The sequence below is a fragment of the Oryzias melastigma genome, unplaced genomic scaffold (assembly GCF_002922805.2).
Source record: "Oryzias melastigma strain HK-1 unplaced genomic scaffold, ASM292280v2 sc00308, whole genome shotgun sequence".
Classification (NCBI taxonomy): domain Eukaryota; kingdom Metazoa; phylum Chordata; class Actinopteri; order Beloniformes; family Adrianichthyidae; genus Oryzias; species Oryzias melastigma.
In genome coordinates, this window is record NW_023416917.1 from 128,470 (window position 1) to 150,237 (window position 21,768).

Below are 21,768 nucleotides of genomic sequence, written 5' to 3' on the forward strand. Positions count from 1 at the left end.
GTCAATCGGGTTAAAAACGGATTTAATGTAAAACGGATCAGTTTTCATATTTTTTATTTATTCGTGAAACGTAAAATCCTCCCAGACTTGGATGGAGGGGTCTGCAGCGCGCGCTGGATCCTGCAGGGGGCGCACTATTTCCTCTGACAGCCGCCCGCGAGCCGCCCCTGCCTTGCTCCGCGGCAGCGGGCAGTGATGGCTTCCCGGTGCCGGTGAGTAAGCAGAAAAGCAGAGGATGGGGGGGCGGACCATGACAGAGAGCATCCCCGGCAGAGGCGCGCGGCCTCTGCGGTGACGGCGCGCGCGCAGCATCGCTTCATGGTTCGGCGCTGAGCTCGTCTCTTCCTCCGCGAGGCTGCTGCTGTCGGCCGCAGGTGCTGTCGGGCTGCGGGACGGGAGGTGGACCGGCGCCATGGCCGCCGGCGGAGCGGGAAGCGCGGACGCGACGGAGCCGTACCGCGCGGAGGTGGAGCGCCTGGCGCGCGAGCTGGCGGAGGTCAGCCGGGAGAAGGTCCGGGCGGCGGAGTGCGGCTTGGCGGTCCTGGAGGAGAACCAGAGCCTGAAGCAGCAGTGCTCGGATCTGGAGGCCGAGCAGGAGGCGCTAAGGCAGGAGCTGGAGCTGCTGCAGGAGGTGAGTGATGAAGATCTCCACTTCATCATCCATACACAACGCACGCGCTCTCTAATCAGGCTGACAATAATCCAGGTGCGCACGCGCGGAGACTTGTACAAACAAAACCGTTCCTAAAGTTCATCTGTTTGGCTCCTGAAGCATCTACTTCCTCCAGTCTTCATCAGTCAGCCTCCTCATCCTCAGGAGGAGTCTTGATCCGGGTCTCTCCAGGTTTCTGCTCTGACGTCCAGATGACATGTATGCAGAAGAATGACCTTCATCAGGGATGTGTCCATCACTGAGGAGGAAGATCTCCATCACTCCTCACTCTCCTCTTATCTTCCTCACAGTCTCCATGTTTACGTCCACCTGCTGCTAGAAGAGAAGATCAACCACATCTTCTCCTCTGTATAACACCGAGGTGTCCCCAGTGACGCCAAAACTCAAAATCTTTAGCATCCTGTAACTTTTCAACCGTTAACACGATCAATGTAATACCAGCAGATTCTGAAGGAGAACAAGATAAACATTTACCGAACTCAAACAGTTTTAAAACTTACGTAGGTACCAGTACCCTAACCATAATCCTGATCCGCAATCTGCATCTGGTACTACATCTGGAACCAGTACCACATCTGGAATCAATACCGACCCGCATCTGCTACTGACCTGCGTCCAGTACCGACCTGTGTCTGGTACTGACCCATGTCCGGAATCGACCCATGTCTGGTACCGACCTGTCAGTACTGGTTCCAGATGCCGTACCGATTCCAGACGCAGTACTAAATGCGGTACCAGATGCGGACCAGTCAAGGGTTAGAGTACTGGGTTAGGGTACTGGTACCTTTTGCATATCAAGGCTCAGCTCCACGTTAAAAAGATACACGTCTGGTACCGACCCGTGTCCGGTACTGAGTCATGTCAGATGTGGTACCGGTGTCAGACACAATACCAGTTGTGGACCATGGTAGGGTTAGGGTAACGGTACTCAAGATTCGGTCTACGTTAAAAAGTCACCCGTCCAGTACCGACCCGGGTTTGGTGCTGACCTGTGTCCAGTATTGACCCGTGTATGGTACAAACCTGTCAGTACCGGTTTCAAATGCGTTACTGGTTCCAGATGCAGTACCAGTTCCAGATGTGGTACTAAATGTGGTACCAGATGTGGTCCAGGGAAGGGTTAGGCTGCCGGTACCCGCTGCGTATCGAGGCTCAGGTCCACGTTAACAAGTTACACGTCCGGTGTCTTGCATCGACTCACGTCCGGTACCGACCCGTGTCTGGTATCGACCCGTGTCAGATGCGTTACTGGTTTCAGACACGCCGTACCAGATGTACCAGATTGTACCAACCTGTTCCAGACACGGTACCAGATGCGGTATGAGTTGTGAACCAGGGTAGGTTTAGGGTAGCAATATCTGCTGCGTCCCAAAGTTCGAAGCGCGTTAAAAAGTTATACCTTTGGTACCGACCCCTGTATAGTATCAATCTGCGTCTGGTAGCGTGTCTAGTACCGGGTGCGGGTCGTACCGGTTCCAGATGTGGTACTGGTTTCAGACACGGTATCAGATACGGACCAAGATAGGGTACCGGGTTTGGGTACCGGTAACCACAGCATCCCAAGGTTCTCTCCGCATCAAAGAGTTGGACATCTGGTACCGACCCGAGTGTCTTGTACTGACCCGCGTCAAGTATCGACCTGTGTCCAGTATTGACCAGTGTCTGGTATTAACTCGTCAGTACCGGTTCCAGACCTGGTACCAGATGCGGACCAATCTCGGCTGCGTCCCGAGATTCAGTAGCATTAAAAAAGTTACACTTCTGGTACCAACCCGTGTCTGGTACCAACTTGTCGTTACTGGTTTCAGACATGGTATCAGACACAGACCAGGCTAGGGATAGGGTACCAAGTTAGGGTACCGGTACTCGCTGCGTCCTGAGGTTCGGTCTGTGTCAAAAAGTTACGTTAAGCTTAGGGTTAGGGTACTGGTGCCAGTATCAGTTTGGGTCTGGAGGTTCCATTGATTTCATTGAAACCCGTCAAAAAACGAGGAGTTAATTTTTGACCCAGAGGGTCCCTAACCAAACGTCAGTATGCGACGACGTGGGAATGAGAATGTGTTGCATATATTAACATTGGGGCGTTAATAACAAAAATGATCTGGAGGGCCGGATGTAATCAACCAGCGGGCCTTGACTTTGACACATGTTCTATAGAAGTTCAGTTGTATTTCAGGATTGAATTGTTATGTTATTAAAAGATGATTTGTAATTTAAAGCTAGAAACTGCCAATAAATTTTATGAATACGACGTTTGGATAGTTTTCCCTCTAACCTTTAAATAATAGTTAAAGAAGGAGATCAGTTACTTCAATTGTTTTCTGTGTTTTAGTAAATAAAACCAAATAATTTCCAGAGTTAAAACTTCTTTATTACCATTTCATAATGTAAGTCATCAAACGGTCTCAGGTTATTGAAGGAGTACAAGAGTGACCAGGTCTGAGAAAGACCATCAGTGCTGTTTTCTTCTGTTTTTTATGGGTGGGGGCAGGTTCAGTTCTCAGGTAACATCTGCTTTGATACATTTTCCAGCTGTCATTTTCTGGCCCATCTCCTGATGGAACGGCCAGATGACACGGAGTTTTCCTGAACGTCAGTGGATTTCTATGAAAAAAACAAAGAGAGGAAACTATGCATCTTTGGCTTGAATATCTTCTACCGTGAATGTGAATACGTCTAAAATGTCCCACCAGAACCCCCCAACTAGGGCTGCCACGATTAGTCGACTAAACGACGACTAATCGACTATTAAAATAGTCGACGACTAATTTAATAGTCGATTAGTCGTTACTTTATATTATATGGAGTCAAAGTGTAATGAAGTTGAAAGTTATCATGGCATTATGTTAGCTTTTTGGACTATTATGGCATTTATTAAGGATTTTAAGGCTGTTTTTGAGTTTAGCTAATATTTAAGCTACATGCTAGCTGTTTAGGCTAATTTAGGATTTTTTTTTTAGGATATTTTAAAGTTTCGCTTTTTTCCCGGCTTCATGCTAGCTGTTTTGGCTAATTTATTTATTTTTTAGGGTATTTTAGCATACAACTAATATTTTAGCTGGCTATCAGCTTTAGTATTTTCAACTTATAGCTTGATTGTTTTCACTTATTAACTTCAGTGTTTTCAGCTATCAATTTCAGCTTCTACAGCTATCAGCACTGGCGTCTTTAGCCCTCAAATTCAGCTTCCAGCATTCACACTAGCATTATCACAGGTAATGCTATATATCTAGTTTTTTAGTTAGTTTAAAACTAATGATGGTTAAGATGTGTGCTTTACATCCAGATTGCGCATGACCAGATTAGTCGGCTAATCAGAACAAATAATCGGTGATTAGTCGACTATCAATATAATGGTTTGTGGCAGCACTACCCCCAACACACCAGCGCTCTCAGGTTGAACTCAGTGGGAGCGTCCATGGTTTGGTGGGTAGGAGAGCAGTGGGACAGGAGGAGGAGGTGATGAAAAATGCAGCATCAGAGGAGCTAAAAACAGAGGCGCCCATGGGAGCGCTCACTTACTCCGCTGTGACGTCACTCAGCCAATGGGACGCCTCTGTGGTTGTTGTCATCAGACACTCTCCCCCATCCCACAATGAAGCTGGTTTATCATTAAACTGCTGGGTCGACTCATGGGTTCTAAAGAGGATAACTCAACATTTATTTACAATTTTGAGTTCACTAAAAGTATTTAATGTGCTTTTGCACACCTCAACCTAACCTAACATTAGTGGTGCAACAAGAATGCAGAACAATTATGAAGCTATCCAGATGTACAGTTTTGATATTAATGCTTTTCTTTGAAATCATTTGTTGCTTTATTTCAAAATGTCTCCATTTACTTAAACTAAATTTATATTGTATTTAAACTGACCAATCACAATACCGATGAGTTGTTTATGAATCATTTACACCTCCCTGTAGCAAACACATTAATGCTCAGATGATTGTGAATGAATTGAATGTTCCAGAACGAAAAAATCAAACGCAGCCCATTACAGGCGCATGTCCATGGACCTGTTTACAGACAACACAATCTCATTCCCATGTCGTCACATATTGACATTTGGTTCAGGACCCCTTCGCGTCACCCCCCGAACCCTTGGGTGTGCCTAACTCATCATCCCCCGACGCGCCGGGTCCACAACCCTGCCTGCTCTCAGCTCGAGTGTCAATTTTCATTTTTTGATTTCATGTGTTAAACAGCGAAAACAGCGGATCTCTCCACCCAGAGCGGCATTCCGCCTCCAAGTCTTTTACTGGAACGCCGGTCTGGACCGCTCCGGCCTACAAGCTTTTTCAAACTGGGTTTTTTCAAAGTGGACGGTCTGAAACTGGGCTCCTCATCTAGGATCATGAGCCTCATTTCCACTGAGCAGTGTGGTCCTGTACAATCCGATTTAGAATGGACCAGGCAATTTGAAAATAGATCAAGAGATAATTGGATTGGGACTTGAAGTGTTTCTTTCAGACTAGGTGAAGTCTTTGTCTGATCTGAATTGTATTTGTCAAAATTAGCTTTTATTTGTTCAATTCAACCAAACTGTGAAGGACTGTCCCAAATGGGGTGGGGGGGTGGGGTTACCTGATACTGTATATACAGTCATACTGTGCAGCCATTCACTTCAGTACTTACAAGAGCCACAACCACAACTGCATTTTAGCGTCTTTAGTGTAGTTTACATTCATCTTAATTCTCAAAAGTGTTACTCACGTTTGTTGTGTTGAAAGAAGAATTTGTGTGAAGAAGACTGATGACGGTCTGCTGACTGGATGGTCTCTCTGTCCACCCAAGAAAGCATGAATTATTAATCCAAGATAGAGAACCTTTACTGTCGTTATTCAAGGAACATGGAAACATTGTTCTGCAGCTCTTGGCTGAAGGCACAGAGGAGGACAAAGAAAGAAGACAGGCTATAATATATGTAACTGTTAAAATAAAATAAAGAATTCACTTCCAAAATGTGAATTTATTGTAGAAAAGTGTATTAGACCTAGTACACCTGATACTGGGTATGTCAAAAACAATGATCAAAGCATTCTGTTTTAAAGCAAAACTTAGACATAAACTATATGATACACTTGAGATGTAAACCAAGACATGTGCTAAAGCATCAACTGAGATGGAAATATAAAACATTATCAACCTAAAACATTTACTACAATGTGAATTAGATCCTATTTTAGAATAAAAACTGTCCTGCAACAAACTGGTAACGTGTGTCCCCCGCCTTCATCAATCAATAGTTGGGTCGGGTTCTGGCAACCCTGAGATCCCAGTTTAGAAAATGGATGAATGAAAACTAAAGGTGCTTTCACACTGAATGCGAATTGTGCAACAAATTTGCGTGTCCCGCCCCTCTTTCGCTGCGCGGCGAATTCGCTACTCATCGCCTGTCAAAAATGTGAGGAATCTGGTTTATTACCAGCTCAGTGGCCTTGTGGTAGAGTGTCCGCCCTGAGATTGGAAGGTCGTGGGTTCAAATCCCGGCCGAGTCATACCAAAGACTCAAAAAATGGGACCCAGTGCCTCTCTGCTTGGCACTCAGCACTAAGGAGTTGGACTGGGGGGTTAAACCACCAAATGGTTCCCGAGCGCGGCTGTGTCTGCAGCTCACCGCTCCCCCAGGGGATGGGTCAAATGCGGAGAACAAATTTCACACACCTAGGTGCGTGACAAATAGTGGGACTTTAACTTTAACTTTAACTTTAAGAGTTCTACAAAAACATCAGTAATCATGTCTCCATGTTTGAGTTATGATTATTATTAAAAGATTTTCCTGGTACAGGCGGTATCTTTTTGACAGCCGGTTCCACTGTGTTTCTGTGTCTCTGTGGCTGAGCTTGAAGCTTTCTGTTTTGTATTAATCTGAGGGGTAAAATGATATTTAGAGACCCTTTTTCCTTTTTTAAAGTCTGGATGAGAGCCGGCAGCCGCCGTATCCCGCAGCAAGCGATTTGTTCTATTCTACTTCTATTATTCTTTCTCTCGCTGCTTTGTCTTGCCCTTATAATTCTTTTTTTTTTTAACAAACTAGATTGCAGATTTTTCAATTTACTGAGATTCACACTCAGTTATGCAATAAAGGGAACATTTCAATACAAGAAAAAAAAATGACAACGAACAGAAATAAGCCAGGAGATTAGTTTTCACATCAAAATATTGAACCTTTCGCACACAGACAAGATTTTTTATGGTTTTTGTTTCTCAGAGTTTCAGATACTATTAATAAACAGTGAAATCAGAAAAAACACAATGAAACATGAACAGAGAATTTACATTTTTGAACATGATATTTGGCCAAAATGAGGAAGAGATTTATTAAGAACAGACCAGAATCCTTTTGAGTATTCTTAGATTTGTGACTCTAAAAGAGATCCTTCCAGAACAAAACAAAACAAGCTTTGATTTAGTCATCAATGAAATCACACATTTTCTACCAGAACACTTTAACTCCAGGACAATGCCAAAAACGATTGGGTAACTGTTTCAGGGGAATCACAGCAAAAACCACAAAGTGTATCAATGTTCAATCTGAATCTGCTTTGAATGACAACTTTGGCGGCGTAAACTCTGTGGATAATCCTGAAAGAATTCTCTTTTACTCTATTGGTGATCAAGAATTTATTTCCCAAACCTCCTTCCATGCAATTACACTCGTAATTCCTGACCAATGAGTGAAGAAATCTTTAGTCACATGGGTTTGTTTACGAGATTTGGTTCCAAACAAAAACTCGATCCGGACCAAATTAAACGTATTCAGTCCGGACTGTCTGAAGGAAAAATAAACAAATAAATAAATGATATTGACAACTGCCACTTCAATAAAGATGTACAGGAAGACAAAATCTGCTAGGAAAACTGCGCGATATACTGCGATGTACACAGTTACACACAATTACGATGTAAGTAAGGTGGAATTTCACGTTGATGTTGAGATTTGATTTGAAGCGTTTGGGTTGAGCTGTGTGATGGAGGACTTCCAGAACATCATTACAAATGTTTTGAAGAGATTTCACATTTAAGGTTATATTTCTCCAGAATTCTGGATTCGTTCTTATTTGCCCAAAGAGTAAAGCTCTCAATCTCGGTCGTCTCTGTCAGGCGTTCGGCCAGGCCTACTCCATCCAGAGGAAAGTGGCTGAGGATGGGGAGACCAACGAGGAGACTCTGCTGCAGGAGTCTGCCACCAAAGAGGCCTTCTACGTGGGGCGGCTGCTGGAGCTGCAGTCGGAGCTGAAGCAGAGCCGCACCGCCGCCTCCAGCAGTCAGGCTGAGAGCGAACACCTCAGTTCGGTGCTGCAGGAGCTCAGAGAGGTACAGTCCTGCTGCCGAAGGTCCTGATGTCACACATGTGAGGCTGAAGAGGCCAAACTGGAAGCAGAGTTTGCGTTCGTGTCAGCAGCTCACGGCTCCTGTGCTTCTGTCTCAGCAGAGCAACGAGATGCTGGAGCTGCAGAGGAGCCGCATGCGGGAGGAGATGAGGGAGTTCAAGTTTCGAGAGGCCCGGCTGCTGCAGGACTACTCTGAGCTGGAGGAGGAGAACATCTCTCTGCAGAAGACGGTGTCGGCGCTGAGACAGAGTCAGGTACCGTCATCCCCTCACGTCTCTTCATCTAAGCTCTTAAAGGGTAACCAAACAGGCAAGTTGACTCCGCCCACAGCCGAAATGTGAAATCCAGTCAGAGGGTGGTGTTTGGGGGCAGGACTGTTATCATTTCTGGAGCTAAAGATCATGACAAGAGACTTCTGAAACTCAAAAATTTTCAACAGTAATACCTCGACCCAACCTGTAGGGGGCAGCACACAGATGGTTTTTGACTATATTAAACAAGTTTAAATTAATTCGTCAATAATTTGGCAATGTAAGCCCCATTTATAGAGATCAACAGCCAATAACAGTTGATTTAGGGTTTGGTTACTCTTTAAAGACCCCTACAATCATTGTTTGTTGTGAAATCGTTCCCTGTGCTGTTTTAACTATAACAATCCTGTTTTTAGACAAAATTCAAAAAACTGTTGCGTTTTTTTAGGACAATTTCTGCAGAGCGGCAGGAGTTGATTAGAAATTCCCCTCTGAGTTGTGGACGGGACTGTGCATGCAGAGCGAGCCCGCCCCATTTGCCCTCACCCACAACTGAGAGCTCTCTGTCCACAAGCTCTACCTTGATCTTACAGCCCTTACGGCCCCAAGCGGTGCAACAAAAATGGAGAACAACATCAGAGCTGTACAGTTCTGATCCAGATTCCAGCTCAGACCAGGAAAACAAAGACCTGACAACAAAAAAAAACAAAGACACGGAGTGAAAGGCGGAGCCTCAGAGATCAAGTCATTTTACTTCTGGGTATTACATGAGTCCATAAAAATAACTCATATTTCATACATAATTCGTTTTTTAGTGTTCCAAAGGTAATATAAGATCATTTATATGGATATACTTGAGTCTGAGAGACTAAAGAAAATCATGGTGTGGCCCGTTTCATTAAAGTTGAGAGTGCTTCAGAAGCTCAAACGGAACATTTTATGGATCTGTGTCCCATTTTTACTGCAGTTGGGTCTTCTCGGTCTTAGGTCCTGGCTAAACCCACTTGCCAGACTCTGTAGATTCCAAGTCTTCCAGACTTGGTCCTTCCACTGTGATTCTGATCAGATCTGCCCCTGTGCATCAATGAAGGGAGGCCCTAGTGTCTGATTTGATCATAAATCTTTCTCTCACAAACTGCAGCTGACACAGGTAGGATCAGCCTAATGCCACAAAAACACAACGTTCACCAGAGCGGGTATTCAAGATCCAAGATGATGAACACACTTTGACTCCTGAACAGAATTCTTGCCTGAAAGTTCTTCAGAATTCCTGCAGCAGCTGCATTGTCCACTGCTTTCAGTAAAAGCTCTTCAGGAGAGTTTCCTCATGTGAGTCAGTGCATTAACAGCCTGCAACCAGGCTTTCATGGGTCAACAGATCCTTTGGAAGAAATAACATTGGAGCAACTGATGAGAAAAACTGTCTGTAGATGATCATGTATCGCATGTGTCAAAGCTAAGGCTCGAGGGCCGGATCCGGCCCTCCAGATCATTTTATTTTATTGTTATTACATTGGCCTTATGTCATCTTGAGTTTATTTTTAACTTATATATTTCTTTTATTTATTTATTTATCTTATTTTTACTAAATTTATTTTATGGAGAGTAAAATATTGAAAGTTATTTAAGGTTTAAGTTTATTCTGGAATAATATTCCAGCCTTTTTATCATTCATAATTATGTTGAAAAGTTAGGGTCTTAAAGCTTTAAAAATGGACATTCTGTTAGCTTTTTGGACTATTTTGGAATTTACTACGATTTTTTTAGGCTGCTTCGGAGTTTAGCTAATATTTCAGCTACATGCTAGCTGTTCTGGATAATTAGGCTTGCTTTTTTGTGTTTTGGGGTCATATTTAGGTTACATGCAATCTGTTTTGACTAATTTAGGCTTAAAAAAAGTTTTTAGGCTATTTTGGAGGTTAGGTAATTTTTCAGCTACATGCTAGCTATTTAGGCTAATTTAGGCTTTTTTTTTAAAAAAAGCTCTCAGGCTGTTTTCGAGTTAGGCTAATATATACACGCTAGCTTTTGAGGCTAATTTTGGCTTTTTTCAGTTTTTTAGGCTATTGTGAAGTTTAGCTATTTTTTCAGCTACACGAAGTTTTTTTTTTTTAGGCTAATTTGGCATTTAGCTAATATTATAACTAGCTATCAGCTTCAGCGTTTTTTGGCTATCAATTTTAGCATCTTCAGCTATCATCACTAGCATTTTCAGCGGCCACATTCATCTTACAGCATTCACACTAGGATTATATCAGGTAATGCTATATATCTAGTTCATAAGTATGTTAAAAAGTTACTGTTTGAAAGTTTTAAACTTGTAGTTTTAGAGTGTTCAATAAAAGTTTATCTTGTTCGGCCCGTGACCTAAGGTGTGTTTTGGATTTTGGCCCCATTGAAAACAGACTGAGTAGCTGGAATGACTGATTGTGTTCAGGTGGAGTATGAAGGCCTGAAGCACGAGATCAAGGTCCTGGAGGAGGAGGCGGAGCTGCTGAACAGCCAGCTGCAGGAGGCGCTGCGCCTCAAAGACATCTCCGATTCTCAGCTGGAGGAGGCGCTGGAGTCCCTGAAGGTGGAGCGGGAGCAGAAGAAGCACCTCCGCAAAGAGCTGCTCCACCACCTCAGCATGTGCGATGTGGCCTACACCGGCAGCGCACACCTGGTCTTCACCTCCGCCCCGCCAAGCGGCAGCGCCACCCCCACCGCCCTGCTCTCCCCAGAGGAGCCCACGAGGTGGAGATTTTTCACACAGAGCCCAAACAGGCAACCGAACACTGCGGCACTGAGAACATCACGTTAAGTCCTGAAAGAATCATAAATCGTCTGAATGGTTTCTGCTGTCCCTCTTCAGGTGTAATGGCCTCCTCCAAGGAGGAGGAGCTGCAGCTCCTGTGCACAGGACAAACGGAGAGAGCCGGAAAGCCGAGGGGGCGACGGGGGCGGACCTCTTCAGTGAGATGAACTCAACAGAGATTCAGAAGCTCAAGCAGCAGCTGATGACGGTGAGTGGAACAGAACCACAGATGCACCAACTCGGCATCTGAGGCAATGTTGATTCAACCACAAGGGGGCGCAGTCCCCTGTAGTGCAGAGGAAGAGCATCTGACCTAAAACTGGATCATACATGCTAATCACAAACAGAAGCTTCAACTGGATTGGTCATGGTGGATCTGGTTGATCTACAGGCTGGCGGTGGAAATGAAGTTACGTTCACACCACCCTCTGCAACGCTCGTTTAAAGGGTTACCAAACACTAAATCAACTTTTTTTGCCAGTTCACTTCTATTAATGAGGCTTTAAAAGTGCTGTCTGTTGCCACATTTTTGACCATTTAAAATAAACGTGTTTAATTCCTGAAATTATAGTCTAAAACTGTCTTTGTGCTGCCCCCTACAGGCTGAAACGAGGTATTACAGTTGAATTTTGTTATTGGTCAACTGCTGTAAGTCCTATGTCATTTCAGAAGTTTCACATCATCGTGCTCTGAGCTCAGTATACAAGCCCCGCCCATCTTTGATTCTGTAACGGTCTGTCGTTAGCATGTTAGCTTTAGCGTGGCTCGTAGGTGTTTTGTCTTCGGTCATCAAAAATCTACTCGCTTGCAAAACTTTCCCGTGGGTTTTTAGTGTGTTTGGTATTGAATCCAAAGAACTCTGTCCTGGTAGATTTACAATAAATGCTTTACTCTGGATTATTACTTTACTTTAGTTAGACTTTATTAGCTATGATGCTAGCGGGATTTACCACTCAAACATGGGTCCCCTTCAAAAGTTTTGTGGTGAAAATATTATTATCACTGTTAGGTTTGGGAATCTCTGGATACCTCACGATACGATGCAATACGCGACACATGGCTCACGATATCAATGATGTCACGATACTGCAATATATGGTAGAAATCATTTCTAATAACTCACAATATACAGAACACATATCTTTTAGAAAAATATATCCTCGTTAATATTTTAGCTTGACCACAATCGTATTAAACAACTTGTGTCTTATTTTTGTCACAAATAATTGACACTTTTGTGGAAATCAGTAATACTATGTCTTGGACAAGCATTGACACCAATTAAATTGGAATTATTTGTCAAATTCAGTGTTAACAATAGTAAACATGATCAGCAGTGCCACTACTTAGTTCAAAATTAAACAACAGAACAAAAATGAAGTAATTCAAGTAGCTGCCAGACACATTGGTGCTCGTGACAGCCAGTCTTGACATGCACCCCCCTATCTACCTCTAAAGGAAAGTAACATCGAAGGATGAAGAAGATACCATTTTACAGCCTATTTAGGCGAAAATAAAAGATTGATACTTGGTGAGAACCCATTGAGAATCAATCGCAGGACTAAATATTGTGATATATCGCAATATAAGGAAGACTTTGTGGCTCCTACTGGGTTGTAGTCAGTGTGAAATCAACCCAAATGTCTCTTCCAGAGTCGAAGGTTACAGACTCCTGAAATAGCCAATTAAAATATTAGCTAAATGCTAAATTAGCCTAAAAACAAACAAACAAAAAGAAAACTTAGACAAAAAAGCTAGCATGTAGCTGAAAAAATAGCGAAACTTCAAAATAGACTAAAAAAATTAAAAAAGCCTAAATCATCCAAAAAAAGCTAGCATTTAAATATTAGTCTAACTCCAAAACAGCTTAGAAAATTAAAAAAAAATCAAAAATTAACCAAAGCAGCCAGCATGTAGCTGAAATATTATCTAAACTCCAAAATATCCTAGAAAATAGTAGAACATGCCAAAATAGTCCAAAAAGCTAGCATAATGCTAATTTTTAAACTGTAACTTTTTAACATAATTATGAATAATAAAAAGTCAGGAATAATATTCCAGAATAAATCAACTTAAACCTTAAATAATTTTCAATATTTTACTCTCCATAAAAACACATTTTGTCAAAATTATACAAGTTAAAAATAAGCTCAAGATAACATTGGGTCATTAATAACAATAAAATGATCTGGAGGGCCGGATAGAATTACCCAGAGGGCCGGATCCGGCCCCCGGGCCTTGACTTGGTCACGTGTCTCATAGTATTCTCCCGATTATCCATCCACACCAGGTGTTTTATGTTTAATTTCTTTGTTATAAGGTTTACGTCCGTCTCCACCTGTATGTTAATTTGAACAGGTTTCAGAAATGCTTCAGTCTTTTCCTTTTTGACTGGTAGCTGTTCTTTTATCTTTTTATTATAATTTCCAAACATTTAAGTGATATTTTCGTTTCAATTTTTTTTTTTTAATTTTTGAAAAATCAGCTGCAGCTGTTGGGATTGCTGATGGACACCATAAATTAACATTCTTGTTTAGAAAATTGGGAAAATACAAACAAACTGTAGACTTTTCCCAAAGACAAGTTTGTGTTTCTTTGGCTTGTCTTCCATTCATTTTGTCGAGTGTGTCTCATGTTCCAATGCTGCCCTCGTCAGGTTGAGCGTGAGAAGGCAGCCCTGATGAACAGCCTTCAGGAGTCCCAGACTCAGCTCCAGCACACACAGGGCGCTCTGACCGAGCAGCACCAGAAGGCCCGCCGCCTCAGCCAGAGAGTCCTGGCTCTGCGCCGGAATTCCAGGACTAACCCAGAAGATCAGAGCTCCAGCGGCTCCAAGTCAAGCTCCGATAAGGAGCAGAGCAAAGACGAGGCAGAAGAAGAGGAGGAGGAGGCTGAGGAGGAGGAGGACAGCGAGGCGCTAAGCAAAAGCCAAATATTTTCCTACCAAACTCCTGGTCTAGAAATTCTACAGGTCAAATACCGTGTGGCTGTGACGGAGGTGGTGCAGCTGAAAGCTGAGCTGAAAGGCCTTCGGGAAAGGCTGGCGGCGTGCGGGGAGGGGGCCGCAGAGGAGAGACCCCACACCAGCAACCAGATCCAGAGGCTGCAGAGGCAGCTTCTCTCTATGGAGAAGAGCTGCCGGGACGGACAGGAGAAGGTAACGCTGTGTTTCTCCTGATATCTTCTATCACACAACTCAGTAACTCAGTGACTCGTGTCTTCTGCCAGAGCTCGGCTCTGGAGCTGGAACTCCAGGCCGCTCAGTCAGCGGCCGGTGAAGGCCGGGCGGCTCTGAACGCAGCCCAGGAGGAGCTGGTGACTCTGAGCGAGGAGCTGGCCCAGCTCTACCACCACGTTTGCCTCTGCAACAACGAGACACCCCACCGGGTCATGCTGGACTACTACAGGTGGGGAGGAAACTGCTATGTTCTGTTTGTCTCCACCACGACAATCAGAAAAAACAAATTGTTACGTCCTCTGTGGGTAGACCTGGCTAGGATCTGGGGGGTGGTGGGGGCAAAGGGGACAGTTACAAAAATAATACACCGATAAAAATTAAAGGAACTCTGTTTGTTAAATAAAGGAAAACCACAATTCCCAATTAATTTAGTCCTTTAGCTTAGTTTAGCAACCACCTATTGCTTATATTTTATGACTAACTTTATGTTTTTGTACAATTACCAGTGTGGAGCCTAATGAGACAATTGTATCGTGGTATTGGGTTATTTAAGTACAACTAAATTGAATTTAAAAAGTGTTTCTTAATTTTTGCAAAGAAAAGGACCAGATACAGTTGCAGTGGTAAATGCTCTGATTCTACCATTTTATTGGTGTGAAAGATGTATTAGTATTAAATGTTTTTCTAAGTCATATTGTTTTTTTTAATAGTGAACTACTGTCCCTAGTACTCTCTTTGGGTATATCGAGATATGTCTCAGTATATTGTGATACGCACATGCACATCAGTTAGACTGTGGCGTTGTAACCATGCTCAAAGGGGTCCAAAGTGTGCCATGAAAATATCCCCCATCAAGTTGAGTCTCCATTTCTGCTGCAAATTCAGATGGTAGAGTCAGAATTTGGCGTCCACGACGTGAAAACATGGATCCATCCTGTCCTGTATTCAGAACATTATTTGTGCAATATTCAATGTTATTGATGAATAGTATACTATTAGGAACATTAATAACAGTGTCATCATCATAAATATTATTGTAATGAATGTATTGTAATGTAGTGCAGCTGTTCCTGTGCCCTGCTCTCCGTCTTGCAGGCAAGGCCGGGGTCTCCGGAGCATCAGTGCCAGCCTCAAAGCGGTGTCCTCAGACAGCAGCAAAGTCCTCCTCACGCCTCGCCTCTCCAGGCGGCTGGTTGCTGCCGCCTCCCCGACCTCCTCCCCCGGGGGGTCACGCAGCCCCTCTGCGTCTCCGTCCAAAGAGCCGCTGTCAGGAGAGGGTGAAGGGGAGGACAAGGAGGTGTGCAGGGAGGCTCCGTTTGAGCAGGCCCTGCCCCCAGGCACTCCACCCACCCGATCACCCAGCATCAGTGCCTCCTCATCCTCCTCGTCTTCATCGTCGCCCGCCCTGGAACCGCATGGCGAGCTGCGCAGAGAGCCCATGAACATCTACAACCTGAACGCCATCGTTAGAGACCAGGTAGAAGACAGCCTTGCCTCTAAGGGGAGGGGCTTATCTCCATAGAAAGTGGTCCATCTTGTCCTGACTGCCTCCTCTGATATTCCAGGTAAAGCACCTGCAGCGAGCGGTGGACCGGTCCTTACAGCTCTCCAGGCAGAGAGCTGCAGTTCGGGAGCTGGCGCCTCTGCTGGACAAGGACAAGGAGAGCTGCATGGAGGAGATCCTGAAGCTCAAGTCCTTGCTGAGCACCAAACGAGAGCAGATCGCCACTCTTAGGCTGGTTCTAAAAGCCAACAAACAGGCGAGTGCTGATGCATCATAAGTGTGTGTAGCGTGTAATCATCACCAATGTGTGTTCTGACAGACAGCAGAGGTGGCTCTGGCTAACCTGAAGAGTAAGTATGAGGCAGAGAAGTCCATGGTGACCAACACGATGACCAAGCTGAGGAACGAGCTGAAAGCCCTGAAGGAGGACGCCGCCACCTTCTCGTCTCTGCGAGCCTTGTTTGCTACCAGGTGACAAAGAAACCAACCTTTACCTTTCTATGATGTTCACTTAAAACAGGAAGGCGACAAAGCATCAAGTCCCATCAAATGTTCTTTGCTGTCTCTAGCTAGTTAGAATCACTAAAAATAGTCTATACATTTCTGATAATGGATACCTCCTCAGATCATTTGACGCAAATTGCAACTCGTTGTCGTGGTAATGGTACCATCTTGCTGTTGTGATAAGAATAACATATGTCCACCTGCGTTCCAAGTTTGTGTTATTCTGGTTATGAACTGGCATTTACACCAGCACAATAGTAAAGGACATTCAGGCTATGCGACTGGAACTTAGTTCTTAGGGCTCCATCCAATCAGCATTGAGTATTTCTGTTTATACCACAGTGTTACATAACTAATGTTGGAGGTTCAAAGAATCGTGATGTTTTACGAAGACAGGAGGTATTGAGGTTAGGGCAGCAGGGCTGTCAAACAGCTCCGCCCTACTACCAGTGGTTCACCTGACTCGTATCTCGTAAGCCACAGCTCAAGTTTTATGGGTCGCGACCCATGAGATTTGAGTCGCGAGACTTGAATTACGACCCACGAGACAGAAATCATAACTGACGAGACTTGAGTCGCAACCCACGAGATTTGAGTTGCAAGACTTTGTCATGGATGATGGTGAAGGACCCAAATGCAGGAGACAAGACTTTGTGGCAGAAACTTAAACATTTACTAAATCACCATAAACATGACAAAACCATGAGAAAAAACCAGTGACAGAGAAGAGCAGATGACCTGAAGATGCAGAACTGAAGACCAGACACTTAAATAGGCTGAGGGCAATTAACTAAATGAAAAAAGCTGTGGATGATTTGACCTGAACATGGTGAGACTGACAGGGAAAACAGGACATGACAAAACTGAAGCACTGAAACATGACAGTACCCCTCCCCTAAAGGGCAGATCCCAGATGCCCAAACATCTGTGAGGAGGGGACCTGGAGGAACAAAAAACACAAGTCCAGAAGACAGGGCTCCTGCAGCCAGACAGATGGAAGGGGTTTTGGAACCCCACCTCAGGAACGGGCGTGAAGAGGAGCGGTCCCGGCAACTCTCCCCAGGGACAGGACACATGAAGGGGAGCAGACCCAGCAACCCACCTACAGAACAAGAAACAGCCAAGGGGGAGGAGTAGCGACCATCCTCGGGACAGGAAGGAGGGGTCCCGGTGACCCTCCACAGGAACCGAACGGATGGCCCCGACAGTCCCCCTCAGGAACGGATTAGGTGGATGAAGGAAGGCATGAGATGAAGACAGCTGCAGGAAACCCCTTCTGGCATGGCGTTGTGTGGCATGGCATGGAGTAAATAATCTCCTGCTGGGTCCGAGGAGGTCAGGTCATACTGTCATGGATGGTGGTGAAGGACCCAAATGCAAGAGACAAAACTTTGTGGCAGAAACTTAAACATTTACTAAATCAACGTAAACATGACAAAACCATGAGAACAAACCAGTGACAGAGAAGAGCAGATGACCTGACAATGCAGAACAGAAGACTGACAGGGAAAACAGGACATGACAAAACTGAAGCACTGGAACATGACAGACTTATGTCGCGACCCACAAGACAGAAATCGTAACTGACGAGATGTGAGTCGTGACCCACGAGATTTAAATTGCAAGACTTGATTCGCGACCCATAAGACAGAAGTCATGACTCACAAGACTTCAGTCACGACCCACAAAATTTGAGTCATGAGACTTGAGTTGCAACCCAAGAGATATGAGCTGCAAGACTTGAGTCGTGACCCACAAGACAGAAGTCGTAACTTACGAGACTTGAGTTGCGACCCAAGAGGTTTGAGTTTCAAGACTTAAGTTGCAATCCACAAGATTTGAGTCACGACCCATGAGACTTCCATTGTAGCCTGAGAGATTTGAGTTGAAAAACTTGAGTTGCGACCCACAAGATTTCCATTGCAACTTGAGAGATTTGAGCTGCAAGACGTAAGTCGCGACCCACGAGAGAGAAGTCGCGACTCACGAGACTTCAGTCATGACCCACAAGATCTGAGTCGTGACTCACGAGATTTCAGTTGCTACCCAAGAGATTTGAGTTTCAAGACTTGAGTTTCGACCCATGAGACTTGAGGCGTGGCTTATGAGGCATGAGTCAGGTGAGTCACTGGAAGTAGGTCGGAGCTGTTTGCAGTGTTTGCTGTCTCGCATTTAGGATTAGAGTCCATATCTGCAAGTTGACAGCATGGTTTATTGAACCATGTTCTAGCACAGAACGGCACAACTACATCAGATGAACCAACCCCACTCCGTCTGGCTCATGCAACCATGGTGTTGCGTGTGCTGTCTATGCAGGTGTGACGAGTACATGACACAGCTGGACGAGATGCAGAGGCAGCTGGCTGCGGCTGAGGATGAGAAGAAGACTCTGAACTCCCTCCTGCGCATGGCCATCCAGCAGAAATTGGCCCTTACGCAGCGCCTGGAGGATCTGGCCTTTGACCAAGAGCAGTCCCATAGGACCCGCGGGAGCAGGGCAACCCGTGGAAAGACCAGCGCCCCCAAAGCCAGTCCTTTGACTTGTGCCTCAGCATCTGAGCCAGCTCAAGGTTCTGCTACAGTTTCGGGACACCTCCCCAATCTGACCTCAGCTGTTTTCCATGAAAATTCTGCCTCCCTAGAACCCTCTGGTCCAGCCATCACCTCCTCCACTCTACACACAAGCCCATCCAATCCCTCATCTTCATCGGTGTCCTCCCCATCTGGTCCTCCAGCGCTGGGGAGTCCTCGTCCTTCCTTTCCTGCGACACAGTCTCCAGCTTTCACCCCGCTGAGGCCAACTTGCCCCCAATGGACAATAGGGGGGCAGACATTCCTAATCGACTCTCCTTCTGCCCCATCCACCCCTCCGTCTAGGTCCACACAGTTAGGCTCTGCCCCCTCCTCCCCCTACCGGCCCCAAGCTCTGGGGGTAAGGCGGTCCACTTGGAGCCCTGTCCCCCGGACTCGGCCCCTGCCTGGCCTGACGCGCTCCTACTCTCCCTCCTCCTACTCGTCCTCTCACTTCCCGTCTCACACACATGGATTCCACGGTCCCTCCCCCTCCTTCACCTCCTCCAGCCCCTATCTATCCTCAGGTAACCCTTCCTCATATAGCCACTCCAGCCGCTACACCCCCCTCTACCCCCGATACCACAGTTCGTACCGGCCCCGCGAATGAACCTGAAAGTTGGACCCCGGCTTTTTGGAAACCTAAAGCCATCCCTCTCTGTGTCACCAAAGAGGGAGGAGCATCCCAGTGGGGGGGCTGCAGCGTTCTCCTGCTGGCCTGGTCCTGTTCTTACCTGTGCCTACGCCTCGGCCGATGGATTGTGAATGTTCAATGACTTAGCTCAGGGATTTGACACGAGGAGCACAAGCGGCCTGCCTACCCTGTCCACAGAGGGGCACTGACACCAGAACTTTTACACTTTTTAGCTTTTAGGTTCTTCAGGTTCAGACCACGCATGCATGAAAACAGACACATTTAGTGGGGGGGGGGGTCCTGAGGGGCATGAAGGAGTTCACCAGAATCATTAATGTTTTAACATCCATCATTTCCAAACAAACGCTTACAGCCTTTGGAGTCCTGGGGGGAGGTCCCAATTCCACCTGGGCCCAGCCCAGCCACATCTCTACAGCTCTTTAACGGTGGGGGTGTCCTGATACTCCTACGGGGTATGAGTGTCTCATTTCTCTGTTGTAGAGATAATGCCAAATACTGCACAGGCCTTCAATAGGAACACTACAAATTCAAAGCTGCTTTACTGGTACACAAAGTGTTCTGATAGATTTACACAGAAGAATTCTGCTGCAAACAGGAAAATGAAATACCTTAAAGAAGATGAAACAGCCATGCTATATCCGAATTCCCTCACTACTAGCAGACAGCCTGTACCCTGTGAGGGCAGTTGTGACTAAAGCCTAACAGTTTATCAAAGTCTCGGCTGAGATTTTATATTTATTCTGAATGAACATTTTTTAGTAGAAAACCTTTTAAAAGATCGTTAAGTTGATTAATAATTACATTTGAGCCCTTTGTCATTTCTAGTTTTCAATAGAAAAGCATTTTTTAAAGTCGTCTAGATCTTTGCATTGCCCCCTCCCCCCACTCTTCTCCCTTTAAAATAAAAGAGGGGGTGGATATAAGGTTGGGACGGGGCCAAAGGGTAAATTGGGATCTGTCCAAACAATACAAGTAGAAAGGAGGAAAAGTTTACTTCTGTTATACAGTTCCTGCAGCTCTTGAGAGTGAGGGGTTATTTACAAAATCTAGTGCGTTGTCCAAATTCCCCACCCCACCCCAATCCCCAACTACTAAAAAAACTATATAGTGCGGGACTATACAGCCCCCTGGATTTTAAACGTAATTGGGACACTATGCTTACTACTTTTCTTTCGCTTTTCTAAACACCGGATGTGACGTCACCGATATCACAAAGTGAAAATTGAATGAATACGAACATTTCCTGACATTTATTTATGACTCCACTGTATTCTGATGGTGAAAATGTGGATGGTTTATTCAAATATTCCATTTAAACACGTTTTTTTGTTCAAAATTGTTCGACCGCAATGCATTGTGGTCTATATCCGCTAATCTAATGACCATCGATGCACGCTTCTGGGAAATTTCCAGTGCACTCAATTTTGGAATTAGTGGATTCTAGAAAATGGTAAACGCACTATAGAGTGGGGGGAATGCGGACACAGAAAATGACTGAAAGCACCCAGTCATCATTAGATCATAACTGTTCTTCTCTCTGCTTTGTCGGTCTACTGCCCCCTGGTGGTATTTTAACTACACTGCAGCCTTCATGGACTCTCATGCTCAAGCACACTCTAGGATACTAATGTACACATTCATGTATGTCTGTCCGCTCTCATGCATGTCCTAGCACATTCATGCTCTTTCAGTTCTGCTTTTGCATCTGAACCGGGTTTTGGTTCAGAAAAATGAAGGCAGTCTTATTGTTTATTGAAAACCACCAGATCGATTCCATGCATCGATTTCTAAAACCAGCTGTGGATGGAGAACTGACTCGAGCTGCCACACCTTTTCATCACCGAACATCATCAGATGATGGAGCAGGTCCGGCTCTGGCTGGAGCCGCATTTGGAAGGTGGACGGAGCTTCTCCTCATCATCAGTTTGGGTCAAAGCTGTGCAGTCTTCTCCGCTCAGCTCGTTGCATGTGCTGTCCGTTTTGGCCGAGCTTCCTCCCAGCACGTCTCTCTCCTCGGTGTCGTCAGAACTGCACGTCCCGCTGGTGAACTTGGACCTTCTCCTGTCACAGCTGTACCTCAGGCTAAAATGCTGTTCCCGCACCGGCCTTCAGGCTGTTCTACCTTTGGCACTAGATTTTTTTAGCACTTGAGTTTTCTCGGAACACATCTTCACTTCTGACTGTGGTCGTCCGGCTTTGAGGACAGGAGCGTTTTTGCCGACCGCAGACTGGAGCGCTGGACAGCCTGGTCCTCGTGATGCATGGGATCAACCACAGTGAACGACTGTTTTCCTGCCTGG

At 45.2% G+C, this 21,768-nt stretch overlaps 1 protein-coding gene across 2 annotated transcripts; it reads left to right on the forward strand.

The window, feature by feature from the left end:
* The first annotated feature begins 9 nt into the window (after positions 1-9).
* LOC112140373 (protein bicaudal D homolog 1) lies at positions 10-20,751 on the forward strand. Of its 2 annotated transcripts, none has more exons than XM_024263308.2 (11): positions 10-631; positions 7,779-7,991; positions 8,107-8,262; positions 10,697-10,995; positions 11,114-11,264; positions 13,713-14,213; positions 14,285-14,463; positions 15,330-15,711; positions 15,800-15,994; positions 16,058-16,209; positions 18,559-20,751. In XM_024263308.2, the coding sequence occupies exons 1-11, from the start codon at positions 413-415 to the stop codon at positions 19,421-19,423; spliced, it is 3,312 nt and encodes a 1,103-aa protein (XP_024119076.1). In that variant the 5' UTR covers positions 10-412; the 3' UTR covers positions 19,424-20,751. The 2 variants fall into 2 exon arrangements, with proteins under 2 accessions (XP_024119076.1, XP_036066822.1); XM_036210929.1 differs by having other exon boundaries at positions 8,110-8,262.
* The last annotated feature ends 1,017 nt before the right edge of the window (positions 20,752-21,768 follow it).